Below are 22,711 nucleotides of genomic sequence, written 5' to 3' on the forward strand. Positions count from 1 at the left end.
AAACTTGCCTCCCAAAAAAAAAAAATACATTTTATTAGCAGTTTTACCGCCCAACTAAAACCAGAAATGATAAAAAATCCACTGCAATTTCTGGTTCCAATGTTGATCTACATGGAGCAAAAACGCAGAAGATAGGAAGAAGTGATTTATTTGATTTTATTTTCAGTTTAGCGTCCCTTTCAGCAGCGAGGCTATATGAGACGTGGGCCTACAGCTTAACGTGGAATCCGAACCACATGAGCTCCAGCTGAGGATCGAACTAGGGTTCTTCCACGCCAAAGGCTACCTCTTCCGGTTTCGATATTAATTGAGAAAATGTCATGGCCAAACTTCATCACGAGGTGTACAAGTAGTGCTGCTACTTGTTGCATGTCTATTTGCAAGTGATACTATTCAACATCAATGACGGTCGACTTCTTTGGAGCTGAGGAAATTCCCGTTAAAACAAATTTCTAAATAATACGGTAAGTGTCGCACTTTCACAAACTATGAACTCGCTGTTTCTCCTCCATCTTAGAAAAGTAAAGTTCATGCAATATCACTTAATGGTGATTAAAGCCTTCAAGTCATTATGATTCATTATAAATTTTGTTAATCCACGTATTTTAGGATGCAGGAATTCGTGAAGTTGTGAAGTTTAATGGAAAGCAGTTACCTCTACTAATATGTAAAAAACTTTTTTCTTGTATCAACGACATATAGCTGCCAACTTCCCCCATTTTCCAGGTTACAGATGCGAAATCATTTCGATCTATATACTTCATATCTGCGTGATACACCGTTCTGAACATTGTAATAGAAACATGGTTCTTGAACTACAATATCTTAAGACTGCATCTCAACCAGTTTGACTTAAGAAGGCTTAAATCTCTGTTGGACGGGGGCAATGGCTTTATCCTCACCTCCGTTTAAGAGATTTTTTTGCCTTTCACAACTGTACAAGATAATCGTGACGAAGCAGAATAAAGTCAACCACATAAAGTTGTATTTATGGCCGCCATTACGTGCATAAACGAACATATGCTAAAACGAGAGAGACACACAGGGAGTAAGCAGTTACGAGGACTTTTATGGAAGAGATATTGGCAAGATAAAAATCAAACGTTGAAGTAAGTTCCTATTCGGCTGTCCAGGAAACTAAAGTGCGAGCGATATGGTGCAACGTACGTGAGATTTGATCTGGTAACACTGGATCATGTCCTATTCCCTCTTGCCTCAATCCAAGGTAGGTGGTCAACTTGATAGAATTAAACTCTGTTTACGTTCTTCATTGACTTTTTCCTGAAAGATCTAGGAGAGAATATCGTGCCAATTTAACTGAGCCCAACAGATCTGGATCAAACTTTCCATTGTGATAGACCTTAACAAACTTAGTAAACACATGAAATATTACGGTTGGCAGAGTTTTGGTTCTCTAGTTATGGGCCATCAAATTTGGTGTCATATCGATGTGCAGGGTTTTGGTTCTCCAGTTATGGCCCATCAAATTTGGGGGCATATGGATGTGCAGGGCTCTGGTTCTCAAATCATTTCGATTATATTTTATCTGTTTGAAGATATCACATAATTACTGTCAAAATAGCGGTATTTTAATTTCGCAGTGATTAGACCTCTTAAAAATCGTACTTTTTATCAGTTATGTTACTGCGTGTTTGGAGAGTCATTATATTCTAACAAAACGAAAACAAAATGAACTCAATTCATCCGAACGGGATGAAATTTAACACGATGGTAGGTCTTAACCTTCTAACTGAAATATTTACGTGTGCAAGTTTTTGCTTATTACAAGTTAGGGCAATCAAACCTTTTATACACCATTGAAAGAATAATTAAAAAAACAAATCATCTTTGTAGGAAAGCATTTCTTGTGGGGTTACGTTTATGAAATGGCCATAATTGAAGTGTGAGTTTTGTCTAATTGTGAAATAATTACGGCTATTTCATATGTTTTTCCGTGGTCCTTTTAATAACGTATAAAAACACATAGCTTGGTATTGAAAATTTTCGATTGGACCTCCTGGGAACCCTAGATCAAGGAGAGTGCTCTATCCGATGTGTCGTAAAACATTTTTCTATGTTACTTGTTTTAGTTTATTCTTCTACCTTCAACTGTTTCTGATTTATAAGCATTGGGCATTTTATCTGAAGTACCCGGTGTTTGTATAGTTTCAGCCCTACATATCTATCACTCCCGGTGGGTGTTCATACATTCCTTACATAGAAGCACATTTAAAGTGCACAATGGGGCCGCGCTGTCTCAGTGGTAGAGCGTTCACTTCTGGTGCCTGGGGTCCTTAGTTCGATCCCAGCTCGAGCCAAGTGAACTTTGTAGTGGACAAAAAACGTGTACGTGGGTTTTCTCGGAGTTCTCCCGTTTCCTCCCACTTTCTTCATTCCACCATTTCATTCATTTCTCATCTACACCTTCTCCTTTAGCCTAGCCGGCATAAGCGTAGAATGTAAAACAAATATTTCATTTCATTTCAAAGTGCACAATAACTTTACAGACACCCTGTAGTATAAACACATATCTACAAGTACCTCTACCTCAATCGATTAAAAACAGTGGCGTAGGGAAGGGGGGGGCCCGGAGGGGCCGGCCCCCCCCCAAAGAGGTCCGACAATGTACTTTAGTACTTTGATGTTTGTATTTTTTTATATATTTTTATGTTTATATATTTTTTTGTTTGTAATTTTTCTATATGTACCTATAACAGCACTTGCCCCCCCCCCAAACACACATCCTGGCTACGCTACTGATTAAAAACAAGTGTGTGATTTCGTATCTAATGCTTAGAACGAGATAGGAAAAAAATAACTGGCGACCTAGTATCATAAATTGATATTGATATAATTATAGATTTTATAATTGGATCCGTTTGCACCGTTCCATGTTCTTCTTCGCAATAGACCTGGCGTCCTAGGCCGCAAATAGAAGCTAAAAGGAAACGGCGAATTGTATGAACGCCATTCACACAGGCCATGGCCCTGAACTCCTCGGTTTCGCTGCTGCGAGGCCGTGCAATGCTTGGAATGAAATTAGGTGAGTGGTGGCAATGCACTCGAGCGGACGAATGAAACGAGAAGGACGACTACGACTCTACATGCTAACGCTACAGCAGCGCCGCGCCGTGGGTGGAGAATGATTAATCGTCACCGATCCCAACTGGATCATCATTAATTCCTAGTCACTTACTCTGAAGACGTTTTTTTTTTTTTTTTTTTTTTTTTTTTTTTGTGCTTATTCTGTATACTATATAAACATTTCAACTGGATTCCCAAAACCGGTTCACTTGCTACACCGCTAACAAGAGAATTCCCAGTCTTCCATAAAACATTAAAATGCGTGGGCACACGAACATTTAAAATCCCACACTGACGGAAAAAACACTCTTAATGTCCTTACTGGTTTATTGCTCTTCCTTTTTCCTCTTCGTAATCATCTCCAGCACAACTTATTATGGTGCTGGAATGTACTGTTTGTCTGACAGCCAAAAGCAATTTATCATGATTTGTCGTTCAGTAGACTACAGATCATGGCTATTTAATTGGAAATTGTCGTGCAGATCACACAGCCAAATAAGCTTCGATAAATGTGTTTTCCTTTCTTTCTTTCTTCTTCTTTCACGAATAATTATTACCAGTTTCTTTCTTTCTTGTAGATTTGACTATTTTCGTATGCATGTGCGTATTTTTATTTTCCTGTTTATATAGGCACAGAGACTATGTTGAGATTACAAGTTACTTAATATCTTACAACAAACTTGGGTTTTCCCACCATCTTAACAGTTTATGGGATTATTCAAATAAACATCGTATTTGATTTATTGATAACAAATGCCATTAATGGTGTTCAATACACGCGCCATGTGTGCTTTAAGAAGATTGATTTACATGGGAGGATTGTTTTTATTATTATTGTTATTTTCTTTGAAATCAGTGGAATTTGAGTGGTTCGATGTGACTGATTTTTCCTTCAAATCTATTTATTTGATTCTTATTTCCTGAAAATTGAGTTTACTTTTTTATGCACAATATTAGTAACTAATGTAATCCAATTTAATTTCAGTAATAGGAGACCTATTAATATCAATTCTTTTTTTAAAAAATAGGGATATTTAACTGGACGTGAGGGGGAAAATGAATAAAACCGCGTCATTAAAATTTCAGTTCATTAAAAAAATAATTTTCCATTCAAACCAATATGCTAAAAAGAATAGAGATGGCATAGATAGATACTCAACACCGTTCATGAATTGTAGCAATATGTTTAGTGTTGCTGGTTTACTTTTGGCACACCATATTTTGGAAGATTTAGAGGTAAAATTTAGTACTTTGCATGAAAAGATATATTTATAAGGAATGAATTTATGTAGACGATAGAATTAAATACCAATTAATACACTAGTATTTTAGGTTTACAAATGTAAGGTTACTAGTGTAAAATCATTACAAGTACTTTACGTCGCATAAAATTAGTGTGTATATATGAAAGATGACAGTATTATATACTACTATTTTCACTGGCGGTGTATTTCTGCACAGAGTACAGAAACTGTATTTCATGTTTACAAGTGGAACCCTGCTACTATGAAACCATGACAAGTGCTACTGCAACTTGTATCATTGCCAAAATCCAACTGTTTTCACTAGCCTCGCTTACGCATATACTCACTGTCGCTGACGCGTCTGCTTCCTTCGAACGCACCCACTCGCTACCTCTCGGGTCCTCAGCTTCGCCCTGCTATGATTCGGTTCGATAGCATGCACGCTTTTTAGTGGCTACCTAGCAGATGTTGATTTGTGATTTTTGCAATGTAGTTTCTATGCCATACATCCGGACGCCGTATTTTTCAACAATTATTTCTGATCGCCGCCTTGAATTTTATCTATGCCAAGTGAGATATTTTCATGTCACCCAGCGCAAATCATTTAGGAGACAATAAGAAGGAAATTAGTGAAACAATTATAATTTTTCAACAACTATTTCAAGTGATGTGCCGAAAGTAAACATGAATGTGTTTTGGTTTATATATTTCCTGGATATAAGACCTTATACCATTGGAGCACAGTGCCGAAGGAAACCCCAAGTACTGTTAGAGTAAATTGACAAAAGTTTTATACATTATTTTCTTGCATTCTAGGTCATACCGTATTTGTCAAAGTTTGATAAATGAATTGAGGCATTACATCTTCAGTGGCAGACCTAGATTCAAGTTACTATATCACTAATTTTTGTAATGAGCAACGTAATAAGCGTCAAATCTGCCCGCCTCCTAATGTTGAAGACAACTCTGCTCTCTGATCGTCCACAGGATTGTTTTTCAACTTCACAAATATTTTAAGCATCGCAGCGTATTGTTTTGTAATAGAGCAACGTAATTGTAACAATTGATTAAAATGATGGAATATAGCGCATCAATCTCGGTCCTTTTACAATGCATTTTATTTTAAAGTTCCCTTGCAAAGGAAAACGTGACAACTTTGCTCAAAAGATTCTGAAGTACCGACCAATTACCCTGAAACACAACTTTTGCTTGATCTTGCTAACATCTCTATTCAGTGAATACTTTTCAACAAGCAACAGAAAAAATGGAACTTTGCGTTTCTTTACTTCTCGTGTAGTGAGTGACGTGAGAGGTACAAAAGTACATAATTAGTTATATCTTTTTCTTCTTCTTACTTTCTTGTTCACATAGCAACATCCCTTTTACAACCAACTGAAGGGCAGTTGATTGTTTACGAGAAGTAGTAATTAAACCAAATTCTTTGTGTACTTCGTGGAATACAGCTGTCCTACATATGCTTCAACAAAAGCTGGACCCTTTACGAACTCTCAACAAATCACTCAATTGAACTAAACAGATGTGGACCATATTCATTAAGGCTTTGCATCTAATTTAACTCGGTAGCTAAATCTAGACTTGCAACAGTTTAAAATCAAATAAATTGTCTTTTGTTTCGTAACAGTTAAAACGTGTGGGATCAAAGACTCATTAATCTGTGGCTACATGCTTTAATATTAGAATGCTCAATTAGGGAGAACTAGATCATTATTTCGACACCTAGTTACATCATTTTGCACAGTTACACTGAATTATATCCATCTTCCAACAGTTACCCATCGGCCCAACAGTGAACTTTCCTACTGCGCCGCGTTGGTCCGATGGGACCAACATTGTAATATTGAGTTTATGACTCTATTCCCAGCCGTTGGCTCACAACTAAACCTACTTATTCGTGCTTTGGGACCAACTGCATCAATGGCGCCTGGGGCCCAACCAGCTAATTTTGGCCGGTAGTTAACGTGTTAAGCACTCCATCAGCCCCACAGCAGTAACTCCCTTTGTAACAACCTTCAGCACCTTAATTTTTTTAGTTGTTCGTTTAGTGAAATATACCTTCTGTATGTTGAAATAAATTAGCTGTCAAGAAATGTTTATAATTTGTTTGTGGGACGAAATACAGAACCCAATTTTTAACTTTCAGAAGCTGTTAAAATCACTTTCTGTTCTGTGCATTTCAAATGGTTATATTTTAACGCAACTCATTACACGAAGTTATATTTTATAATCTCACTTTCTTTGTGGCAATCGGACAAAAATCATCACATTTCTTCCCCAAAAAATACATATCTAAAGTCACACACATTGACTACATCCCAAAATATCAACCCCGGTTCCCGTGTTTTAATGTTCTGGCTACTAACCCCTTCTCATACCTATGGCTGTTACTTCAACGTTATTTTGGTCTCATATGCGTGAGAACTTAATAATATTAAGTTTTTATCAATTTTAGAATGTATTCTTTGTCTTTGGCAAGTACTAACTAACTAACTGACTCTATGGCCTATGGAACCCGGAGGTTCAATGCCGCGTTCACAAAAGCTCTCCATTGACTTCTATCCTTAGCTAACTGCATCCAGTTTCTACTCTGTATTCCAATCTCTGCGAGATCCATCTTAATATTGTCCTCCCATCTGCTCCTAGGTCTTCCTAATGGTCGTTTTCCGATTGGTCTTCCAGTCAAGACTTTGAAAGCGTTTCTACTTTCTTCCATTCTAGCTACATGACCCGCCCACCTAAGCCTCCTATATTTGACGACCCTAACAATGTTGGGTAAACCGTATAAATTTGGCAAGTACGCGTAATTTAATGATAGGCCAGCTATGACAGTCCTAATGTTGATTGGTTTTCGGGAATTTGCTGTATTTTTTCAACACCGAAGCTGTAGAAGATGTGGACGTAGACAGCTACAGTTTAACCTAGCATTCAAACTAACGTATGCTCCCACTGGGAATCAAACTACAGTCTCTCGTACGAAAGGTGAGAACACTGGCCGTTAGTTGTTCATTCATAAACAGATTTATTGGTAGAGTTTTCGCCTCCGGTGCGTAGGAGGTTCCTACTTTAATCCAAATACTCGTCAGGTGGGCTTTGTGATAGACAAATGAAATAAAATAAAATCTCTGTTTTACGTCCCACGATTATGCCGGTTAGGCCAAAGGAGATGGTGGAATGAAGAAAGTGGGAGGAAACGGGAGAACCCCGAGAAAACCCACGAGCACGGTGTTCGCCCACCACAAACTCCACACAGCCCGAGCTGGGATCGAACCAGGGATCCCAAGCACAGGAGGTGAACGCTCTACCACTGAGCCACCGCGGCCCCTTTGTGATAAACACTGTGTTAGTGTCCTCTCGGGATTCTCTCATTTCCCCAACCTTGTTCAATTCACCATTTTGTTCAATATCCCCATCATGTGCCATATTACGGAGCATAATTGTGGGACGCTAAAATAAAAATGCTATTCATGGACGAATGATAGAAGGCCTTTACAAAGTCTTCACAAAATAGCTCTGTCCTCAATTCGAGTCCCAGCAGCGACATGAGTATTTTTGACAGTCTTGTATTGAGGAAATCAGTAATTAATCTTGTAGTTTTACGTTTTGATGCCCTTTAGTTTAAAGGGGACAGATGATTAGTGAAAGTGAATAATTATGAAATAATTAGTAGTAGGAAAATGTGGGAGGATATAGGAAAAATCCGAGAAAATCCACTACAAATTCACGTGGTCAGGAATCGAACCAGGGACACCTTGCCCCATGGGTGAGTGCTCTACTAGGGAGCCATTGTCTCCCCTAAGTATACCATAGATAACAAAATGATGTTTGATTTTCCATTTTCACTTGAGATTCTGAGAATCCTTTGTAGATACCACACCCTGACTCGCGGAATGTATGAATGAATCGGTCAATTCCGTCATTGGATGGCAAACAATATTTTGGTGATGACGGTACATCTATAGATATATAGAGAGCAGAGAGACTGTTTTAGAAGGTCCCCTGATTACTTGTTTTTAATTCTGAAATGATTCCAACGAACAAGGTCGATCTAACGCAACAGGAATGTCATCGTCTATTGTTGGGCGACAGACGCCATTTTACATAATAGACGGTCTCTTCGCACGAGCATCTATTATCACAAGGACTCTTCACATCCCATTGCTTCTTCCTTCCTCCTCCTCCCCAAGCCCTTCTTGGCACAGGGATATACATATATATGCAAATGGTCAACCGCACAATTAATAATAAGGCTTCCGAGCCGCCATTAGAACTTCCTTGCAAAGTAAATTTCCTTTTGGTTGATTCTCGTGCAAGAGCCTCGCGATTGGATTTTTTTTTTTTTTTTTTTTTTTAATCTGAAAAGCTTTCTTCACTTGAAAAGTTCCGGCATCGGTTTTTCTATGCAGCAAGAATAGTTAACTTAGCACCTCTGACACTTCATAATGCTATACAACAACTTTTAAGCTTTTACTATTACGCAATTGGATTTTCTGTTTCTTATTCTCTTCGATTAAAAAAAAAAAAGTTTGCTGTTGTTTGTTGTCTTTTTATTCTAGGAACATCGATTTGGTTTGAAGAGAATTTCTATACATAAGAAAGAAAGAAGAAAGAAATATGGAAAATCTTTAATGAAATCTCACTTAAGAGGCCTTATAGCGGCAAAATTAAAATACCGCTAATTTTACAGTAATTATGTGATATCTTCAAATAGATAAAAGATAATCGAAATGTGGAACAAGAGCACCGTAGACAATATCATTTTACATCAGATACTCTTATCACGACTCACTTATCTGCTTTCGACTTCGAGCCATTTTGAAAATCGGCATTTATTTTCGCGTTTGTAAACGGCCGAAAACGGAAATCCACTAGTTGACTTGTGAATACGACGATACCTCACGCAAAATAATTTTGTCTAGGGCGCTCTTGTTCCATATTTCAATTATCTTTTATCTATTTGAACATATCACATAATTACTGTAAAATTAGCGATATTTTAATTTCGCCGGGATGAGGCCCCTTAACGAACACTTCCAAATTACGGACAGATTATTACGAATGACTTGACGAACCACTACTCAGAAGAAAATGAAATTAAATATTTCAGTTTAACGTCCCACGATTATGCCCTTTAGGCTAAGGAAGACGAAGATTAAGGCAAGTCAATAATAATGGAAGAATTGGTGGAATGAGAACATGGGAGGAAACGCGAGTAACCCCGAGAAAACACAGACATTATGTTATCCTCACAAACTTACTTGGCCGGCGATTGAAGCAGCGACCCCACGCACCAGATATAGCACCAGCAGGGAAAACAGCATATTTCTTTAGTCATATTAAATTTTCAGCTCTTAATAATAGTGTTACATGTTCTGTGTCATAGGGAATCGAACCCGGAACCACACAGGCGTGAGTTCAATGCTCTAACTACTAAACGACGATAGTCTCATAGATAGAGAAGCAGTCCAACTATAACCAGGGGTGGACTGGCTATGTAAAAAGGGCGCGGTCACATACTCTGGGAGGGCGCCGTCTATCCGAGGCTTTCGCTTGTATCGAAAACCCCCTCCTATTAAAAGGAAGTGCCGGGGGGCTTACCCCGGAAAATTAGTACACAAAAAACAACAAAAGATCAAGTAGCTATTGCAGTTAATCACGATAGAATTATACAAATTCAATATTTTTATAAACAAACAAAGAGACTTTGAGTACTAAATATATTAGGCCTATATAAATATGCACACTTTAACTGAGACCACAAAAATCACATTAGTTGTTTAAATTCTTCGGCTACATTTGTCAACAGCGTAATTATAACTGAAGATTTGAGTTAAGTTTGGAGTTTATGCTATTTTTCATACTTCTGTCCTTTTAAAGCTGTGTTCATCATAACATTAACTAATTTTTCATCTATTTTTAAAACCGTTGATAAAAAGTATACATAAAACATTTACTACAAATTAACAAAAGTAAATTTAGAATTATATACCTACCTAACGAAAAAAGAAATTCAAAAACAAAACTGGAAAATGAAAGTAAAGTCACTGCTTTATGCTTGAAGGAGCCTTCGCATCTCCTTGCTTTTTTCACACATTTTGTCAATAATAAGATTGTTGTCTATTTTGGTCAGAATGTTTCTTTCTGAGTTCATCAAGAACAATGATTCCAGATGTTCATCTATAAGTCTTGAACGGAGTCTTGTTTTTATGTATCTGAGCTTTGAAAATGCTTGCTCACAAGACACTTGTGTTGCCGGTAATGTAAGGAGATACTTATAAACTTTGAATAAATCTGTGTAGAGTCTTGAGTACATATTGTACTGCAGAATCACATCGAAGGTGCACTTAAAGCAAAAATTGCACTTCACTTCATCGCATTTTATAGACCTTAAATCCATAATATCGTCAGTCGGCCCCAAATATTCCTCCTCATCCTCCATGAAATCTTCAGAAAACTTGTCCTCTTCAATCAAATCTTCAATCGTACTAACCTCAACAGCTTCTTGATTCTTTTCTTGGTTCTCATAAAGGGATTTTGAAAACTCTTCCCACATTGATGAAAACGAAAGAAGCTCTTCTTTAAGTTTTCCCTCTTCATAATCAGGAATTAATTCTGTGATTCTTTTCAGTGACAACGAAGCCAGACTTAAACTCTTGAACTTCTTGGGATCAAAACACTCTAAATCTAAGTATAAGCTTTGATTTTCAGCAAGTCGTTCCTGCATGCTGTTAGAAATTTGGTCTAGAACACAGTTGAAAACGGTTACTTAAAATCTGTATTTACTATCTTCAATTACTTCATCAGAAGCTGATTCCCTTGCTATTTTCTTTCTTTTTCTACATCTTACCTCAGGCAATTCTGTTTCTATAATAACTTGTTCTAGACTAGGAACATCTGAAATGAGTCCTTCAATACTATTTGACATTTCTGTTGCAAAGTGTTCTGCTGCTTTGTAGACTTTGTCAAACTGGTCCCTAGCTTCTTTCAACTTATCTTGAGTTGAGGATATCAGGCGCCATGCTTGGACATAGTCTAAGTTTTTTGTTTGCAAGTAGTCTGATAAAGGTGTGGTATGGTGAAAAATCAATAAAAACATCATAGCCATAATGATACTCTCAAAGGAGCACAACTTTTGAATGACAGACATTGCATCATGTCTGACTTTGGAATTGAATTCTTGCGAGTTGCCAATCACACTTAAAACTGCTATGAGTTCCACATATACTAGTTTTGATTTTCTTGGTCTGGCATCCTTTGAGTCGGGTGCCCAGTAATGAAAGTGTTCAAATATTTTTACAGCAGCGTTGCTTTTACTTCTCCATCGAGTGATCCCAATAGTCTCAAGACGGACGCTTGGGTTTTGTTCCAATACACCTCAGGGATTCTTTCAAAAATATCTGAATTTCCTGGAGAAGCCCAAAGAAAGATATATAAACACCCAAACTCGGCCAGAGGGCAAGGCCGTAGGCCGAGTAAAGACTGGATCTGGGGGCGGAACAGTGGGGGTGAGAGGGTTGATATATAAAAATGATCCAAAATGACCGATATTACAGTCAAATCTATAAATTTCAGTGTCCCTAAGATTATAATGACATTCCCAAAGCCAAAAGCAGAAAGAGCGAGGCCGTAGGCCGAGCAAATACTGGGATTTGGAGCGGAGCGTGGGATTGGTAAGGGTGATATGTAAAAATCGTCCAAAATGACCGATATTAGAGTCAAATCTATATATTTAGGGGTAAATCTAATATCATTAATAACATTCCCACGCCGAAAACAGAAAGAGCGAGGCCGCAGGCCGAACAAATAGCGGGGTCTGGGGTGGAGCCCTAGCTGGCCAAAGGCTAGCAAATTTATAAAATAATTATGTATATAACTGTTTTTTTTTAATGTGTTCAGAGAGGAAACTGTGCGCCTTCCCGAGGCTAAGACGGGTCTTAGCCCCTCCCGAGGAGGGCGCAGCGGCCATCGGGCCGGTACTTGATTATGGCCAGTCCACCACTGACTATAACTTACGGTAATGGTTTAAAATGTTTTCGGTTTAGTGTGCCATTTCTGCCCATCATTTTCACGGCGTCTCAGCAGCGTTGTAACTTAAATTTCTTTCTGGGGGGGGGGGGGGGGCAAGCATTAATACGCGTATTTGGACCCCCTAGAAAAGTTGTTTTTTTTAGTTATTGGTCCCCTCTTTTCATCTTTCTCTTACTCTTCATGGGCCCCCTGGATTCTGTATGCCCTCCCGCACGGCAAGGGCTGCGGAGCCTTTGTTACCCCTGGGCCCGTTCCATACATGGCAAATTAATTAAGGGGACAATATTGACAAATCTCAAAGCCATACGAGTTGTTATTATTGTTTCAAGGGCCCTTAACAGTATACATTTTTTTTTTTTTTTTTTTTTGTACTGAGATAGACCCACGATTTGTTGTTTTATTGATCTTTTGTATGCTGTAGTGTGTTATGTAATGTAGTGAACCTGTTTGATGCTTCATTTATAATTTCATATTCGTATCGTATATGGAGTAAGAAAATTTTGTCTGCAAATAGGCCCCCTTCGCACGGCGGGGATCTTCCCTAGGGGCAGTTGCCCCCCTGCCCCCACAAGTTACGGCCCTGTGTCTCAGAGACTAAATTGTGTATAGATTTAAGGTATTTCCATCAGTCAGAAAATAGTTCGAAAACCACTAACGTCATATTCGAGCCCACATACAAAATTTGAACGTATTACGGTAGCTCGTGTGGGGTATTGTACTGCATGGGGCAGAAACAGAGACATTACATAAAAATGATTAAAAACGATTAGAGATTCGAAATGTGGGTATGGAGAAGAATGCAAAGAATTAGCTGGGTCGAGCGGAAAATGAATGGGAGAGCGTTAGAAATGATGGGTGAGAAAAGAACAATTTTAGAAATTATTAAAAAGGAGGAAGAGAAACTGTTTGGAACATTGGTTACGAAGGAACTGTATCATGAGGGCTGTGCTAGAAGGTATGGTGGCAGGAGAAAGAAGGAGGGGGCGAAGATGGCTACAATTGATGGACGATATCAAAACAGCAAAATCGTATGTGAAGACGGAAAGGTTAGCGGAAGATCGTGGAACATGGAAGCTTGAGTTGAGTTGATTTTAGTTTAGCGTCCCTTTCAGCAGCGAGGCTATGTGAGACGTGGACCTACTGATTAACGTGGAATCCGAACCACATGAGCTCCCGCCGGGAATCGAACCCGGGTCTCCCACGCCAAAGGCGCGTACGCTAACCGCTTAGCCACGGAGGAGCTCTACATGGAAGCTTCTCAGCTTCAGCAAGTGACCTGAGAATAATGTCAGAATACCTATGATGATGATGATAATGATGGATTCCATCTTAAACTGTAGGACCGCGCCTTATATAGCCTCTATGTTGAAAAAAATACTAAGCTTCAACAACCAAACTAAACCAAAACTTAAGAAACAACTGTAAAATGGAAATATGGCCAATCATTACAATAAAAGTCATTTATTCATGATTTATTATAAGAAAATATGGCATTCACGGCATTTTGCCACAACAGCCAATAATAGAGTAACATTATAGTTAATCTCAAGTTTGAGGTCATTTTCATTACTACAATACAACTTTAAATTACTCAACACTAGTTGTACGTCTTTGATTTATGTACGTACAACTTGATTTTCCCAGTACATCCGTTTATATGTACACAGTGTATGCAGAGGTCAGTGACTTTTGTAGTCTTTGAAATGGTTATTTACACAATAGATTTAAAACCGTACATCTTTGATAAACTGGTGTTTGGATAGAGAGGAAAGTTTACAACACATCTTGATCTTGAAATGATTGGCGCTTTGCCTTAAGCGTTTTTGTTCACGAAAAAGTAAATTCAAACAAATTTGTCCGCATCATTGTATCGTTGAGGTCTTTGAATAAACGTCATTTCCAGTTATTCTGTTTCTGCAACAACTGGTTAAAACAGCTGAAAAACATACACTTTAAAACAGGCCAGAGACTAAAGATGATATATGGATGGGGGGGGGGGGAGTTTTAGAAATAAAAAAAAAGAAAAAGAGGACGATTCACTTGCTTAGGCGGATATGACAAATTAAAAGCTATTCCGGACGGACGGAAGAAAGAAAATAATCATCGTCTCAGAATACTGAGTCAGAGTTCCTTGTAAACGCAGCTACCAGTTTTGATTGTACTTTATTGGCCGTTGCGAAAACGTTCCTTTTAACGCGAGTACCTTCTGTAATAAAACAACCATACTTTAACTTTAAAAAAAAAAAAAAAAAAGTTTTGGGCATCAGTGTAGCTGAACATGTAAACATTTGCTGGCAAGAGCTTGATACAGTACTGCTGCCAAAAAAATAAGTAACGAAGTTTCTTCTTTCCCATTTCACTTTAATTAAACTTTTAACATGTAAACAAAATACAAGAAAAGAAGAGACGTTGGTGCCATAATAGGCTCTTAGCGAATCAGTTGTATGTCCTGTTCCTTACTCGTTTTCAACAAAAGCTTCGAGTTAGTGAAACATTTCGTATATAGAATTCACATTTCACTTTTTTAAATTTATAATTCAAGTGAATCATTTCATATAGCAAATGTATTTGGTCTGAAGTTTGCGGCACAGAAACTGCAGTGTTGACTCAGCATCTTTAGCCACTTGAGTTAAAGTGATGTAACAAGTCTTGGTCACGTAGAAAGCTAGAGGATCATGCTGGATCAGTGGTAGAACACACCGGCACGACGGCTCCCTCCCTGTAAGAGTATGGGTGATAACATCGTGTCCATGGATTTCCTCGAAGTTCTGCTGTTTCCTTCCATTAATTATTTCATAGTCAAGCACTTTCAATAATTACCCCTACAATACGTCTCATTTCCCCTACAGAACATAAGGATGGTAAATAAAAGAAAAATTCATCTCATTTTTCATTTTGCCAAGGTAAATATTATTTGCTCAATTTGAATCTCTATGATTACATAAACCTGGAAAGGGTTAAAGGAAGGAAAGAAAGAAAGACAAGGTCTACAACACGTAATCTCAGTCAATTTACTTTCGAAACTACCTTCCCTGTTTTTCATTTTTAATCTATATTAAAAAATTGAAAGTCACTACGTTTGTGACTCTTACAGCCGTGTGCATCAACAAAGTTTAAACGAGCGTTCACTCAAACGCGTTCAACATTAAACTTTCAAGTTTAAACGTGTTTTCAGGACTTTGGTTGCACCATTGAAAGTCGAAGTTCAGTACATCTCGTTTAAGTAAACTTCGGTCAATTTGTAAAATCGACTCTGATTGGTTGTCGTCTTTTCTCTATAATCTTCATTTAACAAAGTACCAAATGAAAAAAGCATACCGTGTGCCGGTCTTTTCGACTTTCGAGATTGTGTGCATAGAGTTTTAAGTAGTCTAATTTCAGTTATCGTAATTATGAAGGAAAAAAAAATAATGAAACCACGAGCAAAAAATTTTCCCGAACACGAGAAATGTATCGTAATTTCATTAGTGGAAAAATACAAAGACATTATTGCATGTAAACAGACTGACTTGGATTAACTAAGTTTAAACCCCCAAATTCGGCCATTCAAGCTAAAACCAAGTTTATCCACCATTTGACCGAGACTTAACCTTCAACGTTTTTTGGTGCAACAGACATTTTCACCGAGATTGGTTATGAACCCTCGTTCAACAGTTGAACTTCGTTGATGCACACCGCCATTAATCTCTTGAATCACCCGACCGATCTCGATCAAATTTTCAACATAAACGAGGTTAGGACTTGGGATGGTTTGCACATCGTATCACTTTGAGAGTGAAACTTAGGAAAGGGGAAGATATTTAAAAATGATCGAAAATGACCGATGTTAGTGTTGAATCTATAGCTTTCGGAGTCGTTGAGAAGAACAGTGACACTTACGATGCCGTTTAAACACAAATTCAGCCCCGTAATTTGGGGGAGGGTGATATATATATATATATATATATATATATATATATATATATATATATATATATATATATATATAATAAAAAATGACCGATATGAGACAGCGCTTCAGTTATAGTAAAAAGTGACTGACTAACTTAACATATTACTATATTTTTCTTGTTTTAACCCAGCGAAGCGGGTAATTGACACTAGAATTTCATAAAATTATATCGTTTCTATCCGGATCATTTTAAATAAAGTAATAAAAATAAATTAAATGTACAAACATAGACCTTCTCGTGTGATTCACTATAACAAACCGAAATTTAGTATACCATATTTTGCGTTTCTACTCTTAAGTAAAAAAAAAAAAAAAAAAAAAAAAAAAAAAAAAAAAAAAACCAACGTATTCAATATCTATTATAATGAAACTTATTAAATATTTAATGTCCCTGAAGGCTAAAGAAGACACATGATTGACGAAAGCAAATGAACATGAAAGAACTGTGGAGATTGAAACGTGAGAGGAAACGAGATAAACGTGAACGAATCCAAGGACATAATAATGTCCACCACGAACTCCCATGCCCTGAGATCAAATTAGAGACCTCTCGTGTGAGAGGTGAGCCGTCTATCATCTAGCTTTGTTCCAGAAAAATTTGTTCTGGGAGAAGGGAGGGCAAAACGATAAATGTAAAAGGGCTGCACTGGGACACTATTTGCTAAAGAATGTGCCCTGTATAAGAATGGCAGGTAATTGCTATTTAATTCATCTGAACTCCGAGGGGAGGTTGACCAGGTTCTGAAAGTCTGTCTGTAAGAAACACTCTCTATCCCTAGTGGTCCTTTCACTGCTTCCTCTGTTAAAATATGTTTTTAAGAATTTCAGGATAGTAAAATACACAAAAATCATGTCATTCTATGCTATAGTGTTTATGTTCAGAACTGAGGGCTTTCGAATTAGTTGCTAAGCCTTAAATCTTCTTTGAGAAAATTTAGTGAATGCCAGTAACCTAGCAGTGTTAATAATCTGCGTGGACAGACAGTGGCTAAAAATTCCGTGTTGAAAAGCATTGATACGAAAGTGAATTTGTTGGTTTCTTAGTTCTTTCTCATAATAGCTACCGCGCGTATGTCTTCTTCACGTGGTTCACAGTTCGATTCCGTGGAGGTACGAAGTGTTTGGCTTTATAGTATTGGCCCAATATCGTAAGATAATCGGCGGATAACTTGAATTAAGAGATATCTAAGTCCAATCTTAGAAAGATTTGCGTTACGATTCGATATCTGGGTGCTCAACACTTACCATCCAGTACAACATTCCCAATCCATCGGGCCATAAGCTTCCATGGGCTATAGAGCATCAAGGACTTTACTTGTTATCTAGATACTACTTAACATATAGATATAATACACTTTAATAAGTAAGAATGATAAAAAAAAAGAACTTCGAAACTGGTTAAGAAATCATCTTTATCCGTGTAGTTTTAGTAATTTTCCATTCCTCATATAAACAAGATCTCTAAAGAGGATGTATGTAAGAAAAAACAAAATCGAAAAACGAGATTAGAAAACTTTTTTTTTTTTTAAGCATAATTCTTATAATTTAAAGTGGTGATGGACAATTCTACGAGTCACAAAGGCGTGTCGTGCGTTTCCTTTTTAAATCTGTTAAGTAGTGGTTTATTAAAAATGCGATAAGCTTTACTAATTCAGTTTCTCGCAAGTACTCGTAAGTTTCTTTGAAGACTGAGCAGCTCAGAGATAGAACGTTCACCTCTCGTGCAAGGAGTCCCTAGATCGATCCGAGACAACATGAATTTATGATAGACAATTGATTTTTCTCAAGAATCTCCCGTTTTCACTCATATTTTCATTTCACTAGTTAATTTCACAATCATCGGCTTTCATTTATGACCGGTTTTAGCATACCGGTCATAAACATGGGAAGTTCAATTCATGATTCCAAGATCCTTTGTTATGCTAATTTATCAATCAACAATTAAACATTCTATTTTCTACATTGAACGTCGGAAATAGTGATGCTCAGAAAGAGAAACGAGACGGAGTTCTTCGAATAGAAACTTATACACTTTGAGACGAGGTATCGTTTATGACACGTTTTGGAGACGAAACTGGAGCTTCATCATTGCAAAGTGGTTAGCGTACTCACCTTTGACGTGGAGGCCTGGGTTCGATTCTCAGCAGGATCTCACGTTAAGCTGTAGGTCTACGTCTCATACAGCCTCGCTGTTGAAAGAGACGCTGAACTCAAAATCAAATCAAATCAAATCAAATAGGGACTAGACTGTTTATTTTTTATTTTTCATTAAACATAGTAAGGAAAATATTTCTGTGTTCTTCGGTGGATAAGGTTAAGTTGATTCCCTAACCACTTCAAAAAGTGTATAGTGCGGCTCCTTAGCCTGAGCAAATGGATATCCTTAATTTAAAGTAGGATCTTTTAATAATGCATTTTTTTTCGTTAAATAACAGCATCACTAATTGTGATCTGCGAAACAGTGACGTACCCAAACCGGGATTTCCGAGTTTTAACCCCCCCCCCTCCGACCACAAATTCAATAAGATATTATGAAAAAGTAACATTTATTATGTTAATATGGTATGCAAAAATTCTGAAATGACATGAACTTGGAAATTTGAACCATCTCTTCTTCTACTTAATGAAATTCTGTGTACGTCACTTGTGCAGAATATTTTGACTGATTACAAGTTTTGTAGACACGGTAATAGTACAATTGATTAGGCTGAGAAAGATATTAAAGAGTATTCCTGCTAGATTTTCTTTTCTTCATAACCATCATGATAACCTGTTACTACGAATATGAATGTAGAACTCTTCGTCACAATAATCTTTAGATCGTGATGTTTGGACTTTCATTCACAAGATCTTAAGATTCTAACTTAATAAAAGTTTTTCTAAGTCATACGTATCTTAAAATTAGCGTCTGATCTGTGTCTTTGATTCGTGTGATTTCAGATTCGATTCTCGTTTGGGAGCAAAGAATTTTGTATGTTGACCCATAACATCCTGCCGTAATCAGAGAGCTACTAGAATTAAAATGTAGAGGAAAGCACTTCTAGAAATCCAGAAGTAAACAATGCATTGACGACACACATCATTCAACTGAAAACATGGTGTCTGTCTGGCCATAACACTTTCTAAGTTTAACGTGGGGAATTATATGTTGAAGTTTAGCGTTCTTTTCCCAGCGCAGAGGCTATAAGAGACATGAACTTAGTTTAAGGTTAAACCGAACGGTCATAATAATTCAAATTCCAAGGATTTTTCGTCAGGACTCGAACCCGAGACTCTGCACGCGCTAGCCAAAAGGCCAGCGGGGAGGGCTATGGGACTTTGTTTTCCTTGTGACATTAGTTTTAGCACATTACATTTATGTCATTTTGTTCTCACTTCACTACTTTCAACGTAGACAAAATATAATGATTAATGCAATAACCTTGGCATTGATTGGTTGATTTCGACTTTCATTTTCCTTTTCATCAGCGACGCTATTTGAGCCGTGTACCTACAGCTTAACATGGGATTCAAATACATCTGATTTACCGGAATTAAATCCTGGTCTCGCGTACCACGTATGCTGAACAATATTAACTATCATCAGCCCCAGTTCGGATAAGAGAGCACTACGGCTCAGTGTTCACTTCTTTTATGAGAGGTTGCTGATTCAATCCCAGATCATGTCAGTATGTAGCAGAGAATGTGTCTAGTGGGTTTTCCCATGTCTTTTATTCCACTGTCATCACTCTTTTCATTTATTCTAGAGTACAAAATCGTGGACATTAACCAAAAGACTTAATTTTCTTAATATCGTTTTCTTTGCAGTTAATACAACTGACACAGAAGTCAAACATAAGGACACGCTTATATTATCATTTAAGTCTGTTTGCTCCAATGAATCTTGGTTCAAATTCCTCACAGACAGGGCACTGTATTAATGTTCATTGTTTACAGTTTACATGCACAAATTAAGCATTAAAATGAAGGGATTTCGACCGAGAAGAACCAGGAAGACTTTCCGTTATCTCTTAAAAAAAAAATGAAATGAAATCTTTAAGTTTTACGTCCTACGTTTATGCTAGCTAGGCTAAAGGAAACGGTGATGATGAGAAATGAAGGAAAAGATGGAATGAAGAGAGTAGGAGGAAATGGGAGAACCTCAAGAAAACCCACGCACACGGTGTTTGTCCATCACAGAGCTCACTTGGCGCGGGCTGGGATCAAACCAAGAACCCCATGCACTAGAGATGAACGCTCTACCACTGAGCCACCGCGGTCCTCCCTTATCTCCTAAAGAAAGGAAATATCTTGATTCGGGGGTTAAAAAATTGATTTTAGGTGCGCAGGGTTCTAGCTTAATCTAAAATAGAATTAAACAGGTTTTCTAGTTGAATTTCACCGAAAATGTTTCTGTCACTTCTAAATAAAATGAAATGAAATGACGTTTCTAATTGTATCTTCTATGGAATTGGCGAACTGAGAATATGGGAAAAAAAAATTTGAAAAAATCCATGGATGCAATGTTGAGCACAGAGGATCGAACCAGGGACTTCCTCACATCAAAGAAGAGCGCTCTACCACTGAGCCACCGTGTCTTCCCCCCCCATCCGACAAAAAAACTTGCCCAAATATTATTATATCCATCTCCTTTTGATCTGATACCAGTCCCTTCGTTCCCAAGTAACTAAGCCCTTGTGTTCTCTGTCTGTGGTTCCGGGCTCAATCATCAATGAAGGCTATTTTTTTTTTTTTAGAAGAAAATATATGTACTAAATTGGATACTTCGTTAAGCCCTTGGTCTCGTGTGATATAACCTCGGTGTTGAATTTTCTAATGAATAAATCAAAAGTATCTTATGTGTAATAGATTTTATTTCCCATGTCTATGGCATTGCTCTACGTGAGTTAAAGTCCTCGAGGGAGTTAAAGTCCTCGAATCGAACTCATGACACTATGGTCAGTAGCTGAACGATAAACGAAGTCATAGCTGTCACTGAGTCGTTTTTTTTTTTTTTTTTTTTTTTGTGGGGCATCTGTGATTATTTAGTTTTGTTTGTGGCAAGAGTGACAAATACAGCTGATTATATGCGACGTATTTACAATGTAAACACTAAATTAGCTGCAAGGAAAATATTATTTTAAACAATACTTACTGCTTTCTTGAATTTCTTTAATTCATCGAGAAATGGATCTTCAGGTCCTCGAATTGCTCCTCCGCCGACCTCCAGCTCTCGGAGGACATCAAGTAAATTCTCATCAGGAGTTCTTTGACGAAGTTCTGCGACCTCATTTCGTAAAGCATCAAGTTCGGCCTGCAAATTCCACAGTTCTTTCGTTCGATAGACTTCGATGCACATAACTCCTCCCCCAATAAACAAAAGCAATAAACAAAAAGGCAGATAATAGTTTTTACGTGTGGAAGTCTTACAGCGACCAATTTCCACGTCTGTAACAACACATTTTGCTCGCGGAAGGAATTCGGTCGTTTCGCTGCCGGTAGTCGAACTGTTGTCCTTCATTGTGGGATCAATAACAACAGTCTTTCCCGTCACTGAATTAACAATTGTCATACCCACACAGACAGTGCTTGTAAATAATATTTAAAAAAAAAAAAAAAGTTTTAAAGGCCGCACTTTTTTGTAACTGTGTTACTCATATGCATAGCTTGGTATCACAGTCACTTGTATTGTGTACACTAAACTTCCCTTGCTTAGCGTGTGTGTGTGACTGTATCGTTTATGACTGGACTTCCTCAAGCAAAAGCCCTGTCGACTCACAGATGCTTCAAGTTCGCCGTCCTGCGTAACTAACTGGCCTCTCCGATCTACGCGCTCCAATATTAATACAACAAGTTGTCCGCATGGAGCGCTGAAGATCACACACTAGAGATGCCAATAGATCTTTCGTTTTATTTTTCCCTCTCTCTTTCCTTCTCATCCAAGAGCAGATAAACAATGTTGCCATAGTCAGAAAGGATGGTGAATCATTCAATATCACTGTGCGAAAAGCTAGGGGATCTTTTACGGCAAGTGAAAACAAACAAAATAACTACAGGATGAGTGAGTAGAGAGCTGGACTCTATTATGTGATGGAAAGTTATTTTGTTTGTTTCCCTCAGAATTATTTGGCAATTAAACCGACCTAAGAAAAGCTCATTATGATTAAATGAGATAAATATTCTATTAACAGAGAATGACTCAACGGACTCACGTCTCTAATACTAAATAATAAACGGTACCGTTCAGTGGAAGAGCGCTCACCTCTGTTATGTGGGGGTCCCTGGTTCGATCCTAGCTTCAGCCAAGTGGGTTATGTGGTAGACAAACATCGTGAGCAAGAGTTTTCTCGGAGTTCTTCCGTTTCGTCCCACTTTACCTCTTTCATCGTTATCATCCATCTCATCATCA

General features: G+C 37.7%; 1 protein-coding gene across 1 annotated transcript in view; it reads right to left on the minus strand.

Annotated features, from left to right (window-relative positions):
* LOC145684162 (uncharacterized) overlaps nucleotides 1-22,182 on the minus strand; it is a 99,304-nt gene extending 77,122 nt beyond the window's left edge. The window contains exon 1 of the mRNA XM_081756146.1: nucleotides 21,458-22,182. Coding sequence (XP_081612272.1) covers nucleotides 21,458-21,874 — 417 coding nt within the window. The 5' untranslated portion in view covers nucleotides 21,875-22,182. The remainder of the gene's footprint in view (nucleotides 1-21,457) is intronic.
* Nucleotides 22,183-22,711: the final 529 nt, after the last annotated feature.

The sequence above is a fragment of the Thermobia domestica genome, chromosome 4 (assembly GCF_964235325.1).
Source record: "Thermobia domestica chromosome 4, izTheDome1.hap1.1, whole genome shotgun sequence".
Lineage (NCBI taxonomy): Eukaryota > Metazoa > Arthropoda > Insecta > Zygentoma > Lepismatidae > Thermobia > Thermobia domestica.